At 38.5% G+C, this 18,341-nt stretch overlaps 1 protein-coding gene across 1 annotated transcript in view; it reads right to left on the minus strand.

The window, feature by feature from the left end:
- Positions 1-18,341, minus strand: part of LOC124613070 (transmembrane protein 245) — a 255,887-nt gene that overhangs the window by 141,353 nt on the left and 96,193 nt on the right. The window contains exon 8 of the mRNA XM_047141653.1: positions 3,120-3,315. Coding sequence (XP_046997609.1) covers positions 3,120-3,315 — 196 coding nt within the window. The remainder of the gene's footprint in view (positions 1-3,119; positions 3,316-18,341) is intronic.

The following is an 18,341-nucleotide window of genomic DNA, read 5'->3' on the forward strand; positions in this document are numbered from 1 at the left end:
TTGCAGAACTAGCACTCCTGGAAGAAAGGATATTGTGGAGACACGGCATAGCCACAGCCTAGGGGATGTTTCTAGAATGAAATTTTCACTCTACAGTGGAGTGTTGGCTGATATGAAACTTCCTGGCAGATTAAAACTGTGTCCTGTTCCTGTTAAAGACAATTACATACTGGAGATTCATTCAAGTTAGTCCATCAAAAGAACAATGTAAGCAACTCTGGCATAGACATTAGCCCTTTACTTTCCAACCATGGACTGCCAATTTTTGGTGATGATGGGCACAGGAACACACTGTTAATTTGAAACTACAAAAAACTTTGAAAAATAGCTAGGCTGGAGCTGCTGAACTACAAAAACCAATCAGATTTTGGACTACAGAAAATGTTACAAATTTAGAAAAATACATGGACACTATTTTTCTTCTATAATGTGAACCCCCTTGTTCATATGCAAATCATAGCAAATTACATGACATTATTAATTAATAAGTTAATCAATCAACACTGTAGGTCATTTTGTATAGAAAAAATAAAGTAACAAAAGAATGTAGTCCAAGTTCAGAATCTAACAGCGTTTGTGATGAAATCTGTAATAGAAAATGGTACTGGTTATGAACTTTGATGTTAATTACTGTGGAAGGTAATATGTTTTAGATAATTTTTTTTTTAAAAAAAAGAGGTAGGTTTACTTTACGGAACTAGCTGATTGATTATCTCATAGGTTTTTGTATGTAGCGAATTATAGTGCTAACTTTAATTAAGTGTAACTTTTAATTAACAGCATTCTAATTAAAAATAACTAAACAAATGATATCAGAACAGTTGAAACAATAACTTGAGAAATAAGTACCAGAGAAATCAAGTCAAAATAAAAAAATTAGAAGTTTTTAGGTAAGTGCTATGTATCATTAAGCAAATGTATCAAACACAAGATAAAACTTAGAAAATAAGATTATTTCTTGGGAACAGAAAAACATAAGAGAGGGAAAAAATTCACTGGCTCTGTCACATGGTGCAGCATGTGCCATAGAGGTTGCACACTAATGCTTTTTTCCTCAATAACCATGCAACCAATCATAGTGAAGCTCTTCATGAGTGTGAGCGGTTCTCATAAAAGATTTATACCAATTTCATGATCTTGGTGATTAAGTCAATAAACCTGCTCCAGACAATCCACAACATTCCATTCTCACACATAATGATGATTGCAGATGTAACTATGGAGCTTACGATCATAAGGTGTTACTAATGGCCTCTGGTGAAGGAGTGTTTTTACTGCAAAGAGAAATAACAAAGAAGGCTAAGAGGTCTTTCACACTAAGACCCAATAAAGATTCTGGAAACAATTCTAACCCTTTGCTTAGGAACCGTAAGTCAAATTGGGAAACAAACAGATACTTGAAGATTTCTCAAAACTGTGAAGTGTTTAATTACATAAACAATATCACATGGGGCCATGAGACGGGTGCAGAGTGGCAAGCAGACATAAGAAAAGACTAAAGCATGTCAGCCAGTACACCATACTGAAGAAACATGGGGAATTTCTGGGCAAGTTCAAGTTCAGAACATGAATTAATAGGCAAATAAATATGATACTATGAGAGCACTTTCAAAAGTTCTGCATGCTGTACGATAGAAATGAAGAAAATGAGTTATTTTACAAAATACCTTTAGAGGTTTTCACGATCATCTCCATTCTTGTTCATGACAGCTCCCCGACATTTTGGCAACTTCTGTATTCTGGATAGGACACCTTCATTTTTGAGCTGTCTACTGACTTGGGTCACCTCACTGGGAGCTTCATCCACTGTATCAAAACATTTACTACAGAGTGATTTACTTTGGGAAACAAATCAAAATCTGGTGGGCTCATATATTGACTGTATGGAGGGTGGGGAAGTATTTCTCGTTTATATTTGTCACGCTTTTCTCTCATTGGTAGACCAATAGGCGGTCTTGCATTATCTTGCAAAATGGAAACATCAGCTGCTAGTATGTCGGGCTTTCTTTGACGAATTTTTGGGTGCAAAACATTTTGCAGAACAGTTTGCGGTATGCGCCTGTTGTAGATGTCCCCTAGGGTCTCTATTTGTAGTTGTTCTTGCATTATCGTGCAAAATGGAAACATCAGCTGCTAGTATGTCGGGCTTTCTTTGACGAATTTTTGGGTGCAAAACATTTTGCAGAACAGTTTGCGGTATGCGCCTGTTGTAGATGTCCCCTAGGGTCTCTATTTGTAGCTGTGACACCATTCATGTCTTATGCAAAGATCATCAGTTTCACCTTTGCTTGTTGGCAAAAGAAGTTTTCCAGGTGTGGAGAGTCGGAATTTTTCCATTGTGACAACTACCGACAGTTCAGTTCCGACTCAAAATCTTGCACCCAGTTTTCATGAAGTGCAACAATCCTTTTCAGAAATGTTCTCTTTCTGTTCAATAACATTGAAGCTATTCTTCTGTGATCCTTTTGCAACTTGCTTCCTGCTCTTCACTCAGATCTTGCAGAACCCATCTGGTAGCAACTTTTCTCATCTTTAACTTTTCAGCCTTCATTCTGTGAACTGAAGCGACAGACATTCTGGTCCCAAACACAATTTCCTCATGTGTTTTTCACCAATCCTCTCTCAAACTGTCAGAGGTGTGTCTGTCCCAGCTGATGGCCTTCCACTTCTGGGGTTGTCCTCAGTGCTTAACCAAGCTTTGTCACAGAAACGAGCAGACCACCATGATACAGTGCTACAACCCACTACACTATTCCCACACACTTCTCTCAAAGCATTATAAATTTCTGTTGGGTTCTTTCCACATATGGATTCAATTTTAATGTAGGAACACTTGTCACTGTGCACATTCCGACCTGACTCGATTGCAGCTTCCATTTTAAAACTTGAATTAATCACATGAACCAGTAAACACATATCTGACAGTGACATGAATTTCAACTTCATTAAGCCACTGTGACAGTTGCGCATGCACAGTGTGCAGTGCTTTTGAAATGACCTCCGTATGTTAAATACTTTACAGTGTTGCTCTGGTAGAAAGCAACATCTAAACAAAATACCATGTGCAATGGAAAGGCTATTTAGTGAAGAAATAATATCAAGATAAACCACAACCATACCTGGAACCTTATGAACACTGTCCATCACACTTTCCCAAGACATGGTAATTGCCCCAGTTGACACAGTTGGCCCAACAAATGAAGCTTCTGTTCCAGAGCTCATCCATGCCTGGTATGTCCTGTCCCACAGTTCAAGAAACTGGCTTTCCAATTGGGCTTCTTTCTGGGGCTCCACATCCTTCAACCAGCCTTTGACCTAAAGCACAAAATGAAAGAAAAAGAATAAATGAAATGAATTTTATCAATATTGAATGTGTTGAAGTTTGTGATAGTTCCTTTATAAGGTGAACAATGAGGTCCGGCTCCACTCAAGAGTTGAAGGTAATTTATTTAAAACAAGACCTGTTTCGGGCTTGTGCCTAGTTTGAGATGATTATATACTCATGTTCATGTTCCCAGATTCAGTGATTTCAATGTTCCTGGAGTATCATAATTGTAAGTGCACATTTGCCACCCCTCCCCCCTTAAAAATGAGTTTATAAAAAAAAATTGCAATTATGATTTGGACACTCCAGCTACATTGAGCTCAAACACTGACTGTGGAAAAATGAAAACTATTGTATAATCACCTGAAGATGGGCACAAACCCAGAACTGGCCACATTTTAAATAAATCATCTTCAAAAATGGCTCTGAGCACTATGGGACTTAACATCTGAGGTCATCACTCCCCTAGAACTTAGAACTACTTAAACCTAATTAACCTAAGGACATCACACACATACATGCCCGAGGCAGGATTCGAACCTGCGACCGTAGCAGTCGCGCTAATCATCTTCATCTGTGATTGGTAGCAGATCTTATTCTACACCCAATAAACAAAATTTAATTATTTTTTTTTTTTTTTTGCTACCAACATTTGGTACAGGTCTTGAAGGTTGCCTCTCTTTACTTAACAGTCCTGTAACAAACTATCTTCACTGCTTTTCTGTTTCAAAATTCCAACAGTTTTAAAGCTTATATGCGTTTCTGGATATGATTCAGTCCTGCAATGGACCATTCTGCATTCTAAGCAGAATCAATCTCTTTCTTCACCATCTGGTGTCACGTATCATGCAGAAAAAATCATCTGTCCCTTATGTTCAATCCACAAGCAACAATTGACAGTGGCTACCTCCAAATTGTTGTCCTCCCATAGTTCCCCAAGCACTCTCATGCAAATATAGCATATAGCCCAGCTATCTTTCAACCTCTTGGCCTCATCCAACAGCATACCTTCCCACCAAATACACTAGCTGATCAAATGTATCCAGAAATTTACTAGAGACATTAATATGGGGTATCTCCACCCTTCACCTTTATGACAGCTTGAAGTCTGCTGGTCACAATTTCAGTCAGGTTTTTCAATGTCTGTGGAGGAGTAGCACCCCATTCTTCCTCAAGTACCGAGACCAGAGAAGGTAATGATGATGGACACTAGGGTGTAGAGCGAAGTCAATGTTTTACTCATCCCTAAGGTGTCCCATTGAGTTCAGGCCAGGACTCTGGGCAGAACAGTATATTTCAGGAAAGTTACTGTCCACAAACCGTTGCCTCACAGATGCTGCTTTACGACAGCGAGCATCAGTCAACATCTTCAAACAGTTTCTCTACTGTACACAGTACAAAATGCTGTGAAGTGTGTTCACATCCTTCTGTATTTAGTGTTTTCTTTAGCACAATAAGTGGACCATTTTTTTTTTTTTTTTTTTTTTTTTTAACTCCCTACGCACAGTGATTGCGCTAGCTGGACAGCTGCTACTACTCTGGAATCACAACTAATTCCTTCCACTGGTTTTGTGTGATTTTCTCCAACCACCCTCTGGAATGCCTCACAGTCTCTGTCAGCCAGTACACGTGGTCTGCCTGGTCTTGGTTTAATTGTGGTTACCCCTTCACATTTCCACTTCACAATCACATTAGTCAACACTCGAAAGGCTGAAATGTACCTGATGGATTTGTTACTCAGGTGACCAGTCCACATTGAAGATGCCAAGCTCTTCTATGAGACCCATTCTGCTGTTACTGCTTCTCCACTGATGACACAATATTCCCCACCTCCTTTTATTTTGGCACGTCTGCCTCTTGTGACATCTAGTGGTCACTTCCATATCACATAGGGTTGTCTGGCTACATTTGATCAGATGGCTACTAACATTCATCACACTACATATCAAGTCTTGTATTTCTTTCTCATTAAACTAGACCCTACCTCTGCTTTCTTATGACTAAGTGATTTTATTATGAGAAACTGAGAAAGTATCTTCTTCTTCTTTTCCTAATGCCTTTATCCTGCGTCTGTGCAGGGTCGGTATGGTTAGAGACAGATTTGGCTAGGTTAATGTTAAGGAGTGACCGGTTGCCCTTCTGCTGCCACCCCGTACCCTTTATTATAAGGAATACAATGAGATTAGTATTGCCATGCAAACACCCAATTTCTGGGCAATATGATTAAGGAGCCTATCAAAATGAAGACCTAATAAACAAACAAAGAGGCTTCAATTTAAACAAAGTTTTCACTCCAGCACTCAGTTGACTAAAAAGTTGGAAACATTGAGAGCATGAGCATTCCACAGAGTATCAGTGAGGGTGCTGAAAAGAAACACAGTGTAAAAGGGCATTGTGAGCATTCCAAGCTGAAATCACAATAAGATATAAGTAGCAGCACGAGACCAAAAACAGTTCACAATCTTGTTGGAATCCACACAGCGAGGACACAGAACAGCACAACTCTTAGCACCTGAAGATGACGTCTGGGTGTCACCAAAACATTGTGCCTGACATGGAAACAAAACTCAGCTGTACACATGGAGGTAATCAATGATGCCAAGAAAACCTAACAAATCATAGACATTTTCATCTTTCACAAACACAAAAACTTGACATTCCTGCTAACTTATTTTTGTTGTCATTTACATCGTCTGAGAACATCTCTTTGTTTGGTTTGTCAACATCTGAAGCTTGTAATGTTCCCTACACTGAGTATGTATACTTCTCAAAGCACTGACTTTCAGCTGAGCGACATGTATTGAATATTACTTAGTTCACTGTAGTTCTGGCCGTGTGAATTTTATGACTACTTCTTTGCCTGATATTGATATCTGGAATAACGCTGGAGGTCATATTGCTTAACACAGAATCAAATTCTTTGAAATAAATACAGAGAGTTTCTTCAGACACATCTGCAATGTACTCTTCAAAAAAAGCACAGTCCAATTTTCATAATAAATCTTTTGTACTGCAAGAACATTACATGAACTTCTCTGTACAGATCTGACATATGAATGACATGAATCAAAATTACTATCTTCTGCTGTTTCTTTTCAAATCGTTCCCATCATTATTAGGCTGGGATACTTAGTCCAGGCTTGCCACGCAACTCCAAACTGGGTCGATGGTGCACAGAGCACGCACATAAAAGATCGCCTTCCCACCTTGTACATACACAGAGTCCCTTGCCATACTCATCAAATGCAGAATACATAACACAATAGTTACATTCTCCTAGATCCTAATTCATTATAACCTTTTATTGTTCACAAGCATCATCCACCGAAAAGTTAGATGTAGGGTACTGTATCGCTCTTCCGGAATGATATGTAACATCACAGGCTTCCTACTCAAATACCTATGGCATGTATTAAAGGCACAATTTTCTGGGTAAGTTCATTCCAGTACCCTGTATAACTGATGAGGAATGGTACTGTCTCACCCTACATTAACACTACCCATACACAGACTGTTAACTGGTGAAATTTCATCAACCAATACCCATATGGAATCAGATCTACATTTTCTCTCCTCCTCAGTTAACGAGGGCTACCTGGAAAGTAATCTCTGCTTGGGGAGATAGCTACATTGACACACACAGTAGGTCAATGTGCTTACATTAGCTGTAACAAGAATGTAACAATTCTTCTCATTCACCTACAGTAGCTGTACAAAATGAGACTTGAAACTGAAAATCTCAACTGAGATGCCTTCAGTAATGCAAATGTTGTGCAAAACTTCTCAAAGTTGTTGACATTCACCATGATATACTGCTTGATAAGAAATTGAAGAACCCAAAAGAAATAGTTGGATGTCAATGTGAACGTGTACGAACTACCAGTGGGTACGTAAACTATTATGAGCCAAAAATGAGTTTAATATTCTGGTCCTGTGATGCAGGATGTATCAGATATTAAGCTGATAAGGACAGATTTTTTAGGCTTGAGGTAATACTTAGAAGTGGGAAGGAACACAAGCTAGGTTACACTTCAGGTATAGATCAAGCCAGAGTACCAGTTTGGTGGCCGTAGCGCGCTTTCAGATTGGCCAGGGAGTCATAACGCAGCAGCTCATACCGGACCAATAATAGAGCTGGTGTAAGAATTATCTTAGCAAGAAAATAGGATATCTTTGGTTGATGTGTAGTGCAGTGGCACAGTCCAGCCAAGATAAAAGAGGCAAATGCTAAGTTAACCCTGGAATTCCACGAAGAGCCATAAAGGTTTTTCCAAAGACGGCCAGAGTTCGACAGACAACTTTCGCGTAGGAAGGGCTACCGCAGCCGTCACCCTTTGAAAAAAGAAGGGTCTGAAGAATCATATGTCACATTTTAGTGTGGGACAGCACTGTAGCTTACAAGCGATTATGCTGATAAAAACAGATTTTTTAGTCATTGAGGTAATACTTGGAAAGGAACTTGGGAAAGGTTCACATTCGGTAAGGATTGGAAACAGCCGCGAAGGTGTTGTTCAACGGCGCCTGCCATAACCGGAGCATCACACTTTGGGCGGACGTAACTAAGAATTATCTCAAGAATATAAGATCTTGGTGTGACCCAGAGATGTGTTCTGGCCAAGATGAAAAGTGTCATAATCTTGTGTTAAGCCCCGGTGGAAACCCAGACGTAGCTGGCCGGGGGAAAAAAGGAAAGCGAGCAGAGTGGAAGGCTCATATGTCGCTACCACTGTGCCGCCGGTGTCTACAGCAAGGCTGGACACACACGAGACCGGTCTGCATCTGCCTCGCTCCAGATCGCCACCGCTCGATCGAGCAGGGAGCAGATGGGGCCTGAGCATCTCGCAACCCTCAGTCAAAATCGGGAGAAAAAGAGGGTGAAGTACTCAACGCAGAGCAGGTCCGGCAGTAACACCAGCAGTTGCTGCCCTCACAGCAAGGCCAGCCACGTTCCGGAGCCGCCGCTGCAGCTTCGTCATAATCGGGCATTGGGAGACCAATGACTAAAGAAAATACATCGCATATCAGTGTGTTTTGTATCCGACCTTGCCAGCATTAAGCTGATAAGAACAGATACTACACTTCGACCTTAGCCAAAAGACCGCGAACACGTGGTAATGCTGCTCGGGTGAGACAATGTTATCAGCATCTGACACAGTTTTAATGGATCCTCATTGCTTGTTATCTTTAAAAGATAACTTATGTTTGTTAAAGTGATGGGTGATTTTATTTGTGTAAAAATTAAAATCTTCTCTCCGAGTATTTGCAGAATTAATGTCAGATAGAGATTTTCTCGTTGGCAGCCATTCCTTCCTGGAATATTATATGGCCACAGTGGCCAGTTATTCCAAGCAAAACTATGTCATTGCTCACAATAAGTTATTACTACTATTCTAATTTTCCAGAATTTCTGCATGTTTTAAGCGCACCAGACTGCAAATAGCCAAATACGTTCCAGCACTGACGCAACTAAAATTTTTATCTTTTATCAAAAGTAATAAATGTTCTCTTTAGCTTTAAGCAAAAGCTACATTACACCGGAAACAAACATAAAGACCATATTTTCCTTGTAAACAAGAGAACATCTTGCACTTGGCTGAAAAACTGCTTTTATGTGAAGATGGCAACATCTCACTTAGATCATTCCTAGCTATTCTTTTGAAAATCCCTGCTGTGAGACAAGCAATATTGCATTATTAGGAATTCATATAACAGTGTTGTAATTCTATCTCTCTTATAACTATGCAGGCATAAACTACTGGCACTTTGTGTATAAAAGCCCACATCTGCAAATAATGTTAAACTGTACAACAAATATCACTTCATATTATTACATTAGTAAAATCCTTTTTAGAATTAAATTGCCACCTACAATATGGGCCTCCATTTTACAATATTTGTATTTGGTTAAGTTAAATGTATATATATGTAGCTGTCTTTAAGGCTCAAAGCTATAATTGTGAGACTTTTTGTTGTGCCTATCTGCGACTCAGCATTTCCACTATATGGTCTGTAGCAACTTTTCTTCTCATAATAATGTTACATTCCATCCTGGATTTTCCATTGTTTGATAGCTGTCTTTTTTTTTCATATTAATACAAGTGTAATTTTTCTTTCATATATATACCGATGAAAAATATACCGAGGGAGAAATGTAATATATGAGAATTATCCAGAAACAACAGTTATAATAACTATATGACAAGAATAGATCCAGAGTCTACAAAGGGTAAGGAACTGTGTGCATGTCGTGTGTTTTCAGGTCGCACATCAGTGAGCCTGCAGGACATCCTGCTAGTTATCGATTTGTGTTAAGATTTTACAAACAACTGATGATATAGCTGCACTTAGGTATCAGCTGCTACGTAATTGTCAACTGTTAGGAATAATTTTCTGCTGACACCTGGCCAATTTTTCTGTGTATTTGTGTGTCTTCACATTTAAGCTGTGCATCACTGTGTGTTCGTGTGTACTGTGTTACATTAGTACAGTGAAATGGTTAGCACAAAATGGGAAGATAAAGCGTATGCGGAAGTAATTCCAAGTACAGAATCCCAAGACTGTATATGATGGGATGAATTCTGAATCCTATATACAAGAAACAAAAAATACATAGTATATCTTTAGTCACACTGGATTCTTAACAGTGAAAGTGTACCTACGGTGTTACATTGCAGTAATGTGGTAGACATTATGAGGCAGGGGCAGCAACAAGTGATCCCTTGCCAATAATAAAACCAGAAAATGATTTAGTCAACATGCTGGAATTGTGTGAGAAGGAACAAGAGGAATGATAGGCAATAAGCGAAAAGCAATTTTTTGCCAATTCTGAAAAACAGTGAGAGGAAAACAAAATGTTTTAGACAAGGAATGAGAGGAAAGATAGGCGATCAGAGAAAGGCAACTTCTCACAAATTTTTGAAAACAATGAAAATAAAAACAAGAGTTTTAGAGGAGGAGTGAGAGCAAAAACAAATTCTTAGGGAGAAAGAGGTGATATGACTGTTCAACGAAGCTTTAGCTAGTTGTGACGAAGTACGATTTACAAGGTTAAATCATCACATACTTGATACTTGCGGCAGCTCTTGCTGAAAGTATCAGGGAAGATCTAGCTAGTATTCCTAGCGAGATCAGTGTTTTGCAAACTAGTTGCAAAGATTTACCACAGACTGTGGATCAGCTGAGTGCAGATGTCAGAAACATTTCTGGATGAGATTAAAAAGGTATGAGAGAAATCATTGAGGAGGAGGTGCAGCTATCAAAGCAACCTTTGGCAAGAGCGAGACCTGCCAAGGTTTGCAAAACAAGTTTTCAGCATAGCAAAAATGGGACAGAAGTAATGTCAGATAACCTGAATGTTTGAGCAAATGAATGTATCTCATCCTGTATTACAGAAAGGGAACAATATTTGCCACAATCAAGATTCGAATCCATGTTTCATGGAGACGAGGGCCAAGTTAGCCCACATTTGCCAAAAGTGAACAGAGTATGACTGGAACACAACCAGCCATGCCAATATTGACCAGTCTAATGCAGGAAGAAAGCTTAATGAAGTACCAGCAGTTTCAGATGTTTAACAAACATAAGAAAACAATTCATCCTGTAGTTTTTATTAGGAGCTTTAATAGTGTTTTGCCTCAGTTGTGGAGCGAGTGGCAAAAGATTCAATTCGTAATTTCACACATAATGGGAGATGCCACATTGCAGGTACTCCATGTTGCTGAAAGTTGTTAACACCTTTGCAGAATTTGAAAAGTGGTTTTAGGGTGTTTCTTGTCAAGTTCTATGGAAGAGCAGTTAAGGAAACTTGTATGTAGCCCAGAGATATGTAGCCCAGAGATATGTAACCCTAAGCAGGAGAATCTTAGAAAATAATACTTGAATGTGACATGACACAGGGACAAGCTGATATCACACAGGGATGTTTTACGAATACTAAAGCATGCATACCAGTCTCTACTGGAGATAAACTAGTTCAGGTGCCCGATACAGATTTGGAACATTTTCTTTCTGTAGTCAGTTCATTAGACGTCACACAGGAGGACGTGAAGAATTCGAGAGAGAATAATGTGGCACATCATAATAAAGGAGAGAGTGGCAGGAACCACAACAACCATCAAGGTGATAGTAATAAAAGGGAAAGGGTTTCAGACCGAGTAGAAATGGTAACAAAAATAATGGCTACTATAACCAAGATTCAAATATCAGTACAAACAGTAAGGGTAGGTCACAGTTTGGTAGTCCCAACAATGGCACCTACCAGAATAACTACAACAATTCTAATACCAAAAGATGAAATGACAATAGCTTTAATTTAAACAGAAATAATAACTTGTGACCCTCTACCGGGTCTAGGTCGAGCCCCGGATCCACTGGCTGGAACCCTGATTCGGGGCAACAACCTCAGAAAGAACCATTACATCAAGTTATGTGATTCCTATGCCTGATGCAGGAAATCAGTCGCACTGGCAGCCTTTGCACCAAAATACTCAAAATCAAACACCGCAACATAGTGTACATCTTGTGGAGATGACTGATAACATTCAGAGTAAACCTTCACAAATATGTAATTATGACAACCCCTATAAGTCTTTGGCAGGCAGTCTCGGCACAGGGCGAAGGCACACAGCACAGTGTTCTGAACACGCTAAGGTATAACGACAGGCAAGACCTCAGACAGAAACTGTTTGATGCAACCTGTAATTATCAGAAGGAAAGTGTAAAGAAAGTCCAAGCTGCTGCAGTATAAATTTCATTCAATTACAACTGGTAATCGATACCGCAGCATTGGTTAAAGTTAAGGATAGCAATTTCTTTAGACGTGTGAATCACATTAAAAGGCTACCCATGTTACCAGTGCAAAACTGTAAAGGAGTTGGAGCCTTCGGTGCAACAGGTCAAATAATTAAGCACCAAGTGGAGGCCAATGTGGTATTCGGAAAAGGTACAACAGTATGCACTTTTCCATTGGTAAATAAATTACACAGAGGAACAAAAAAAAATTTTTTTTACGTAAGAAGTTTCTGGAGTCTATTTAGATACATTTGATGACAAAGTACTTAGCCTATAAATTATTTTGCTTGAATAAACTCTAGTTCTCATGATAAACTGATCTATAAAAAATACACCTTTTTTTCTGATCTACCCTTATTACCGTGTCTTTTTTGAAGTAAGGTAACTATACTGTGTGACTCAACATAGCCTAGTGCCTTTGTATTGGTAACTATGAGAGGAATCGAACAGATGGCACCTTGTGTGCATTTGGCAATCTATGTTAACTATCTCTGCTTTTTACAGAGAGCGCCGTAACTATCAGCCATTTCACAGGTGGGCTTCTACTGTTTACTGTTCAGTCATTCTTACGTGCAGGTAAGCTTCTTGTGTAAATCATTTGTTAAAATTTTTCTACAATCGTGATACTGTCCTGTTTGGGCGTTTTTGTTACAGAAAGTATGAGTTCTTCACGGAAGTCTTGTGTTAATAATCCTGACCATTTCTGCTACGTACATGGTAAATATTGTCAAGAGAAGCAATGACGGAATATAAATGATTTTGTAAAATAAAGCTATCAGGCATATTTTGGTAAACAATTTAGATATTTTGGAAAACAACCTGGACAACAAGATAAATGTTGGGCCCCACACAATGTTTGTAAAACTTGTGTGGAGCCACTTCAATATTGGAGTCATGGATGTGAAAAGGGCTTCTGTTTGGAATACCGATGATATGGACAGAGCCAAGAAACCACCTCGATGATTGCTGCTTTCATGTTGTTAATGTAAAAGATATGAGTTGATGCAAGAAGCACTCTTGGGTTTACCCAAATATAGAATCCGCTAGGCCACCAATCTTGCACTGTGAAGATTTTCCAATACGAATATTTACTTCCTTATCAGGCAGCTGCTGTGATGATGTCAAAATGTTAGTGTGTCAGAATAAAAGCAATAGTGGAAGTGAATTCAAAGAATGTGGTCCAGCACTTCAAGGATTTTCTCAGGGTCAGCTAAACAATTTTATTTGAGATTTAAATTTATCTAAAAATCAGCTGATGTTCATATGACAAGACTAAAAGAAAAACATTGCCTTCAGCCTTGTGTATCAATAACATCTTATTGAACTAGAGAATGCAATATTCTCCCACATTTTGATGAAATATACTGTAGTAGTGTTTCCGGGCTTTTAAATTTAATGGGTCTTCAAGCAAACAATCCAAGAGACTAGTGACTCAGATAGCACAATGGAAAAAAAAATGTTTTAAATGTGTGTTACTGTGTATATCAAAATGTTAAACTTGTTCTAGAGAAAAGTTCATTTCATCAACATCAGTGGTCAGTTTGCGTAGATTTAAAATTTGTGAATTTCTTATTGGGTCAGCAAAATGGATACACTAAATATTCCTGTTTTCTTTGTCTGTGGAACAGTCGTGCGAAAAATGAACATTGTTGCAGCAAAGACTGGCCACTGAGAATGAACTTGACTATAGGAAAAGATAACATCATCCATTAACTATTGGTCAGTCAGGAAAAAATCATTCCTCTGCCACTACATATTAAACTTGGGTTTATAAAACAGTTTGTTAAAGCTTTAGATATGAACGGCGATTGCTTCAAATATATTTGTCAATCATTTCCCTGTCTATAGAAAAGTTAAAAGCAAACATTTTTGATGGGCCACGAATCTGTACTCTTCCAAACATTGATGTGTTCACAAACCATGTGACTCAAGTTGAATTGGAAGCATGAACAAGCATCATATCAGTTGTCAAAATTTTTTGTGGAATCACAAAGCTGAAGAATATTCCGAAATAGTGTAAAAAATGCTCCACAATTTCCCAAAACTAGGAGCTAATATGAGTGGCAAATTGCAATTTTTGCACAGTCATTTAGATAAATTTCCTGACAACTTGGACGATTACAGCAAAGAACAATGGGAACATATCCACCAGGACTTCAAGATAGGGACTGTCCGGACCAAAAACACTGAAGAAAATCCCATACAAAATGTTTTTCTTACTTCTTATTGATATGTTGTTATTGTTACAATTAATTTTATTATTCTTCATGTCATTTATAGCAATTTGTTTGTTTGAATTCATCTGATAACCTTAAAATAAATGCTTTAAAATATTCTCCTCTTTTTTTAATTTGATTTCCATTACAAATGGATTGCCTTTATCTCAAAAGTAGAGTCAATTCAACAACAAAAAAATTTTTTTTTTTGTATTCATTAGACCAAAATTACCTGAAATTGATTTACAAATCCTGTGGCACAGAATCAGTTTTACCCTGTGTTATCAGTCCCAGATATCCTGGGATGGGATATTATGTGCATGAGGGATGCATGTGGGCTTTTCAGCCTGATAGACCAGGGAAAAAAATTAGCACTGGAGGCGGTTAAAACCATATATACTCATTGCAAGTTTTGTCATGCATTTTGAGTATGGTGTATCCAACTGAATATATTATGAATAGGCAATAATCAATCTAAGAAGGGTTATTGTGAGATTGAAATGAATCACATTCAAGATACACTGGAAACTGCCAATTTGATTGAATCCAAAGTATCTGAATTTAACTATCGAAGTCCAGCACAGCAGCAAGAACTTTCACAGCTGTTGCACCAACATGAAGCCGTTTTTTCAGAAAAACCTGATGTTATCCTTGGATGCATATATGACAATATATGACACGCATGTTTATGAGCATCAGACCTACTGTTGTGCTGCCCACTCAGTGCAGTGGACCCAAAAAGAAATTGTCATTAGGAAGAGAAGACAGCTATTGGCTTGAGATGTAACAGAATCATCATTCTCACCTTACAGCAGTTCATCTGTGGCTATTACAAAAGTAAATTGAAGCATTCACCTAGTACTCGACACAGGGACATAAAAAAAGTCATAATCCCAGTTCAGACTAGAGCGGAAAACTTAGAAGAACAGATTCAAAAGTTTTAGAGAATGAAATACCTTACATCGACCGACATGCATTCATCCCACAGGCAGATTTCATTGTCATAATCATTGAAAAAGTATACAGCATTCATACTTGCTGGACATAGTTACCAGTTTAAGGTGTTACCTTTTGATCTGGGTGTATTTATTGCTGCACTTGACACCAGATTGGGGGTGAAACTTCTATAAAAGGCCCTAGTTAATTCAGAGATTCTGCAACACCAAGACATGAATAAGGATATATGTCTGGCAATGGATGCTGCAATCTGTGGCTTCGGGGCGATAACTTACTTATTGCCACACTACTTGGAAAAAGCATGTGGAAGTTGCTGAGAAGGTACTAATTATGTTTGTGAATGCTAGCATCACAATTAACTTAAAAAAGTCCAAGTTTGGACTTGCGCTCGAGCGAGTGTATACCTGTCCTTTTTTCCTCCCTAAGGTAAGTCTTTCCACTCCCGGGATTGGAATGACTCCTTACCCTCTCCCTTAAAACCCACATCCTTTTGTCTTTCCCTCTCCTTCCCTCTTTCCTGACGAACCGTTGGTTGCGAAAGCTTGAAATTCTGTGTGTGTGTTTGTGTGTTTTTTATTGTGTCTATCTACCAACACTTCCCCGTTTGGTAAATCATGGAATCTTTGTTTTTAATACATTTACATTATATTATTGACAACTGATTATTTTCATTGTTATGAAGGATTTTCCCTTTGGTGTACCTGTAATACCTGGGGGCATTTTGGCATGTGCACAGACAAGATAACCCAGTATTGTCATTACCCTAACCTGAAAAAGAAGGTACAAAGCTTACTAAGAATTTCTGTCATTTGCCAAAAGTCAAAGCCAATAAACATGTACAACAAAACTGAACAGCATCTAATATTGCTTTGGCTGTAACAGGACCCCTTTCACAACTGCCAGGGTGGAGGTGTTACACACTTAGTCACTATGTATGACATCTTTAGTAAATATTTAAAGACATACCCTATAAAATCTGCAATGTCCTACAAGCGCTAAGAAAACCCATTTCAATGCCTATTTCCACTATATCTGATAATGCTTCCTATTTTGTAAGTAGGAAGTGGAAATATTTCATGCGACTACAGGATATAAAGCATATTTTAATATCCCACTTCAGCTCAAGCAGTAATCAAATAAAGAGTATATCAAGAGCTGAATTGACTTATAAGAACTTATGCTCAGCCCAAACAAACCAAATGGGTTGATTGCATCATTCTGTTTGAAACAATTTACAATAATCTGCCTCATACCTCAATACAAGTTTTACATCTTCAGACCTTATGCAGTGTGTATAAGCGAACAAGCAAAAAAAAAAAATTTCCCGGATTTCCCAGTTAAAGGTAAACTTTCTACTGGATGAGTTAAGTGGCATTATACTTTCCCTTGGAACTGTAAAACGTATCAATCCTTTGAATGGTTATGGTTTTATACACCAGCATAGAATTTTCCGGCACTCTAGAAAACAAAACTCATGGGAAAAAAACACCTTTTGGAAAGATCTTTGCTGTGCAGCAACATATATGCTGCATATTTTCTGATTACAAAAGTATAAATTCGATTCCACCAAACATCACATGCTACTACAATGACATTTTCATTTTCACTCAGCAGCGGAGTGTGCGCTGATATGAAACTTCCTGGCAGATTAAAACTGTGTGCCCGACTGAGACTCGAACTCGGGAACTTTGCCTTTCGCGGGCAAGTGATCTACCATCTGAGCTACCGAAGCACAACTCACGACCGGTCCTCACAGCTTTGCTTCTGCCAGTATCTCGTCTCCTACCTTCCAAACTTTACAGAAGCTCTCCTGCGAACCTTGCAGAACTAGCACTCCTGAAAGAAATGATACTGCGGAGACATGGCTTAGCCAGAGCCTGGGGGATGTTTCCAGAATGAGATTTTCACTCTGCAGTGGAGTGTGCATTGATATGAAACTTCCTGGCAGATTAAAACTGCGTGCCCGACCGAGACTCGAACTCGGGACCTTTGCCTTTCGCGGGCAAGCGCTCTACCATCTGAGGTACCGAAGCATGACTCACAACTTTACTTCTGCCAGTATCTCGTCTCCTACCTTCCAAACTGTGAGGACTGGGCCATACACATTCCCTGATACACTTACACATGGAATAACTTATCTGAAACCTAAAGATCAAGCAGACACAGCAAACCCAGCAAAATATCGCCCCATAACACGCCTACCAACAATATACAAAATATTAACTTCAGTCATTACACAGAAATTAATGACACATACAACACAGAACAAAATTATAAATGAAGAACAAAAAGGCTGTTGCAAAGGAGCACGAGGATGTAAAGAGCAACTGGTAATAGATACAGAGGTGACATATCAAGCTAAAACTAAGCAAAGGTCACTACACTATGCATACATTGATTACCAAAAAGCTTTTGATAGTGTACCCCACTCATGGTTACTACAAATATTGGAAATATACAAAGTAGATCCTAAATTGATACAGTTCCTAAACATAGTAATGAAAAATTGGAAAACCACACTTAATATCCAAACAAATTCAAATAATATCACATCACAGCCAATACAGATTAAGCGTGGAATATACCAAGGAGACTCATTAAGTCCTATCTGGTTCTGCCTTGCCCTGAACCCACTATCCAACATGCTAAATAATACAAATTATGGATACAATATTACTGGAACATACCCACACAAAATCACACATTTGCTATACATGGATGATCTAAAACTACTGGCAGCAACAAATCAACAACTCAACCAATTACTAAAGATAACAGAAGTATTCAGCAATGATATAAATATGGCTTTTGGAACAGACAAATGTAAGAAAAATAGCATAGTCAAGGGAAAACACACTAAACAAGATGATTACATACTGGATAACCACAGCGACTGCATAGAAGCGATGGAAAAAACAGATGCCTATAAATATCTAGGATACAGACAAAAAATAGGAATAGATAATACAAATATTAAAGAAGAACTAAAAGAAAAATATAGACAAAGACTAACAAAAATACTGAAAACAGAATTGACAGCAAGAAACAAGACA

Source organism: Schistocerca americana, chromosome 4 (genome assembly GCF_021461395.2).
Source record: "Schistocerca americana isolate TAMUIC-IGC-003095 chromosome 4, iqSchAmer2.1, whole genome shotgun sequence".
NCBI classification, from domain to species: Eukaryota; Metazoa; Arthropoda; class Insecta; order Orthoptera; family Acrididae; genus Schistocerca; species Schistocerca americana.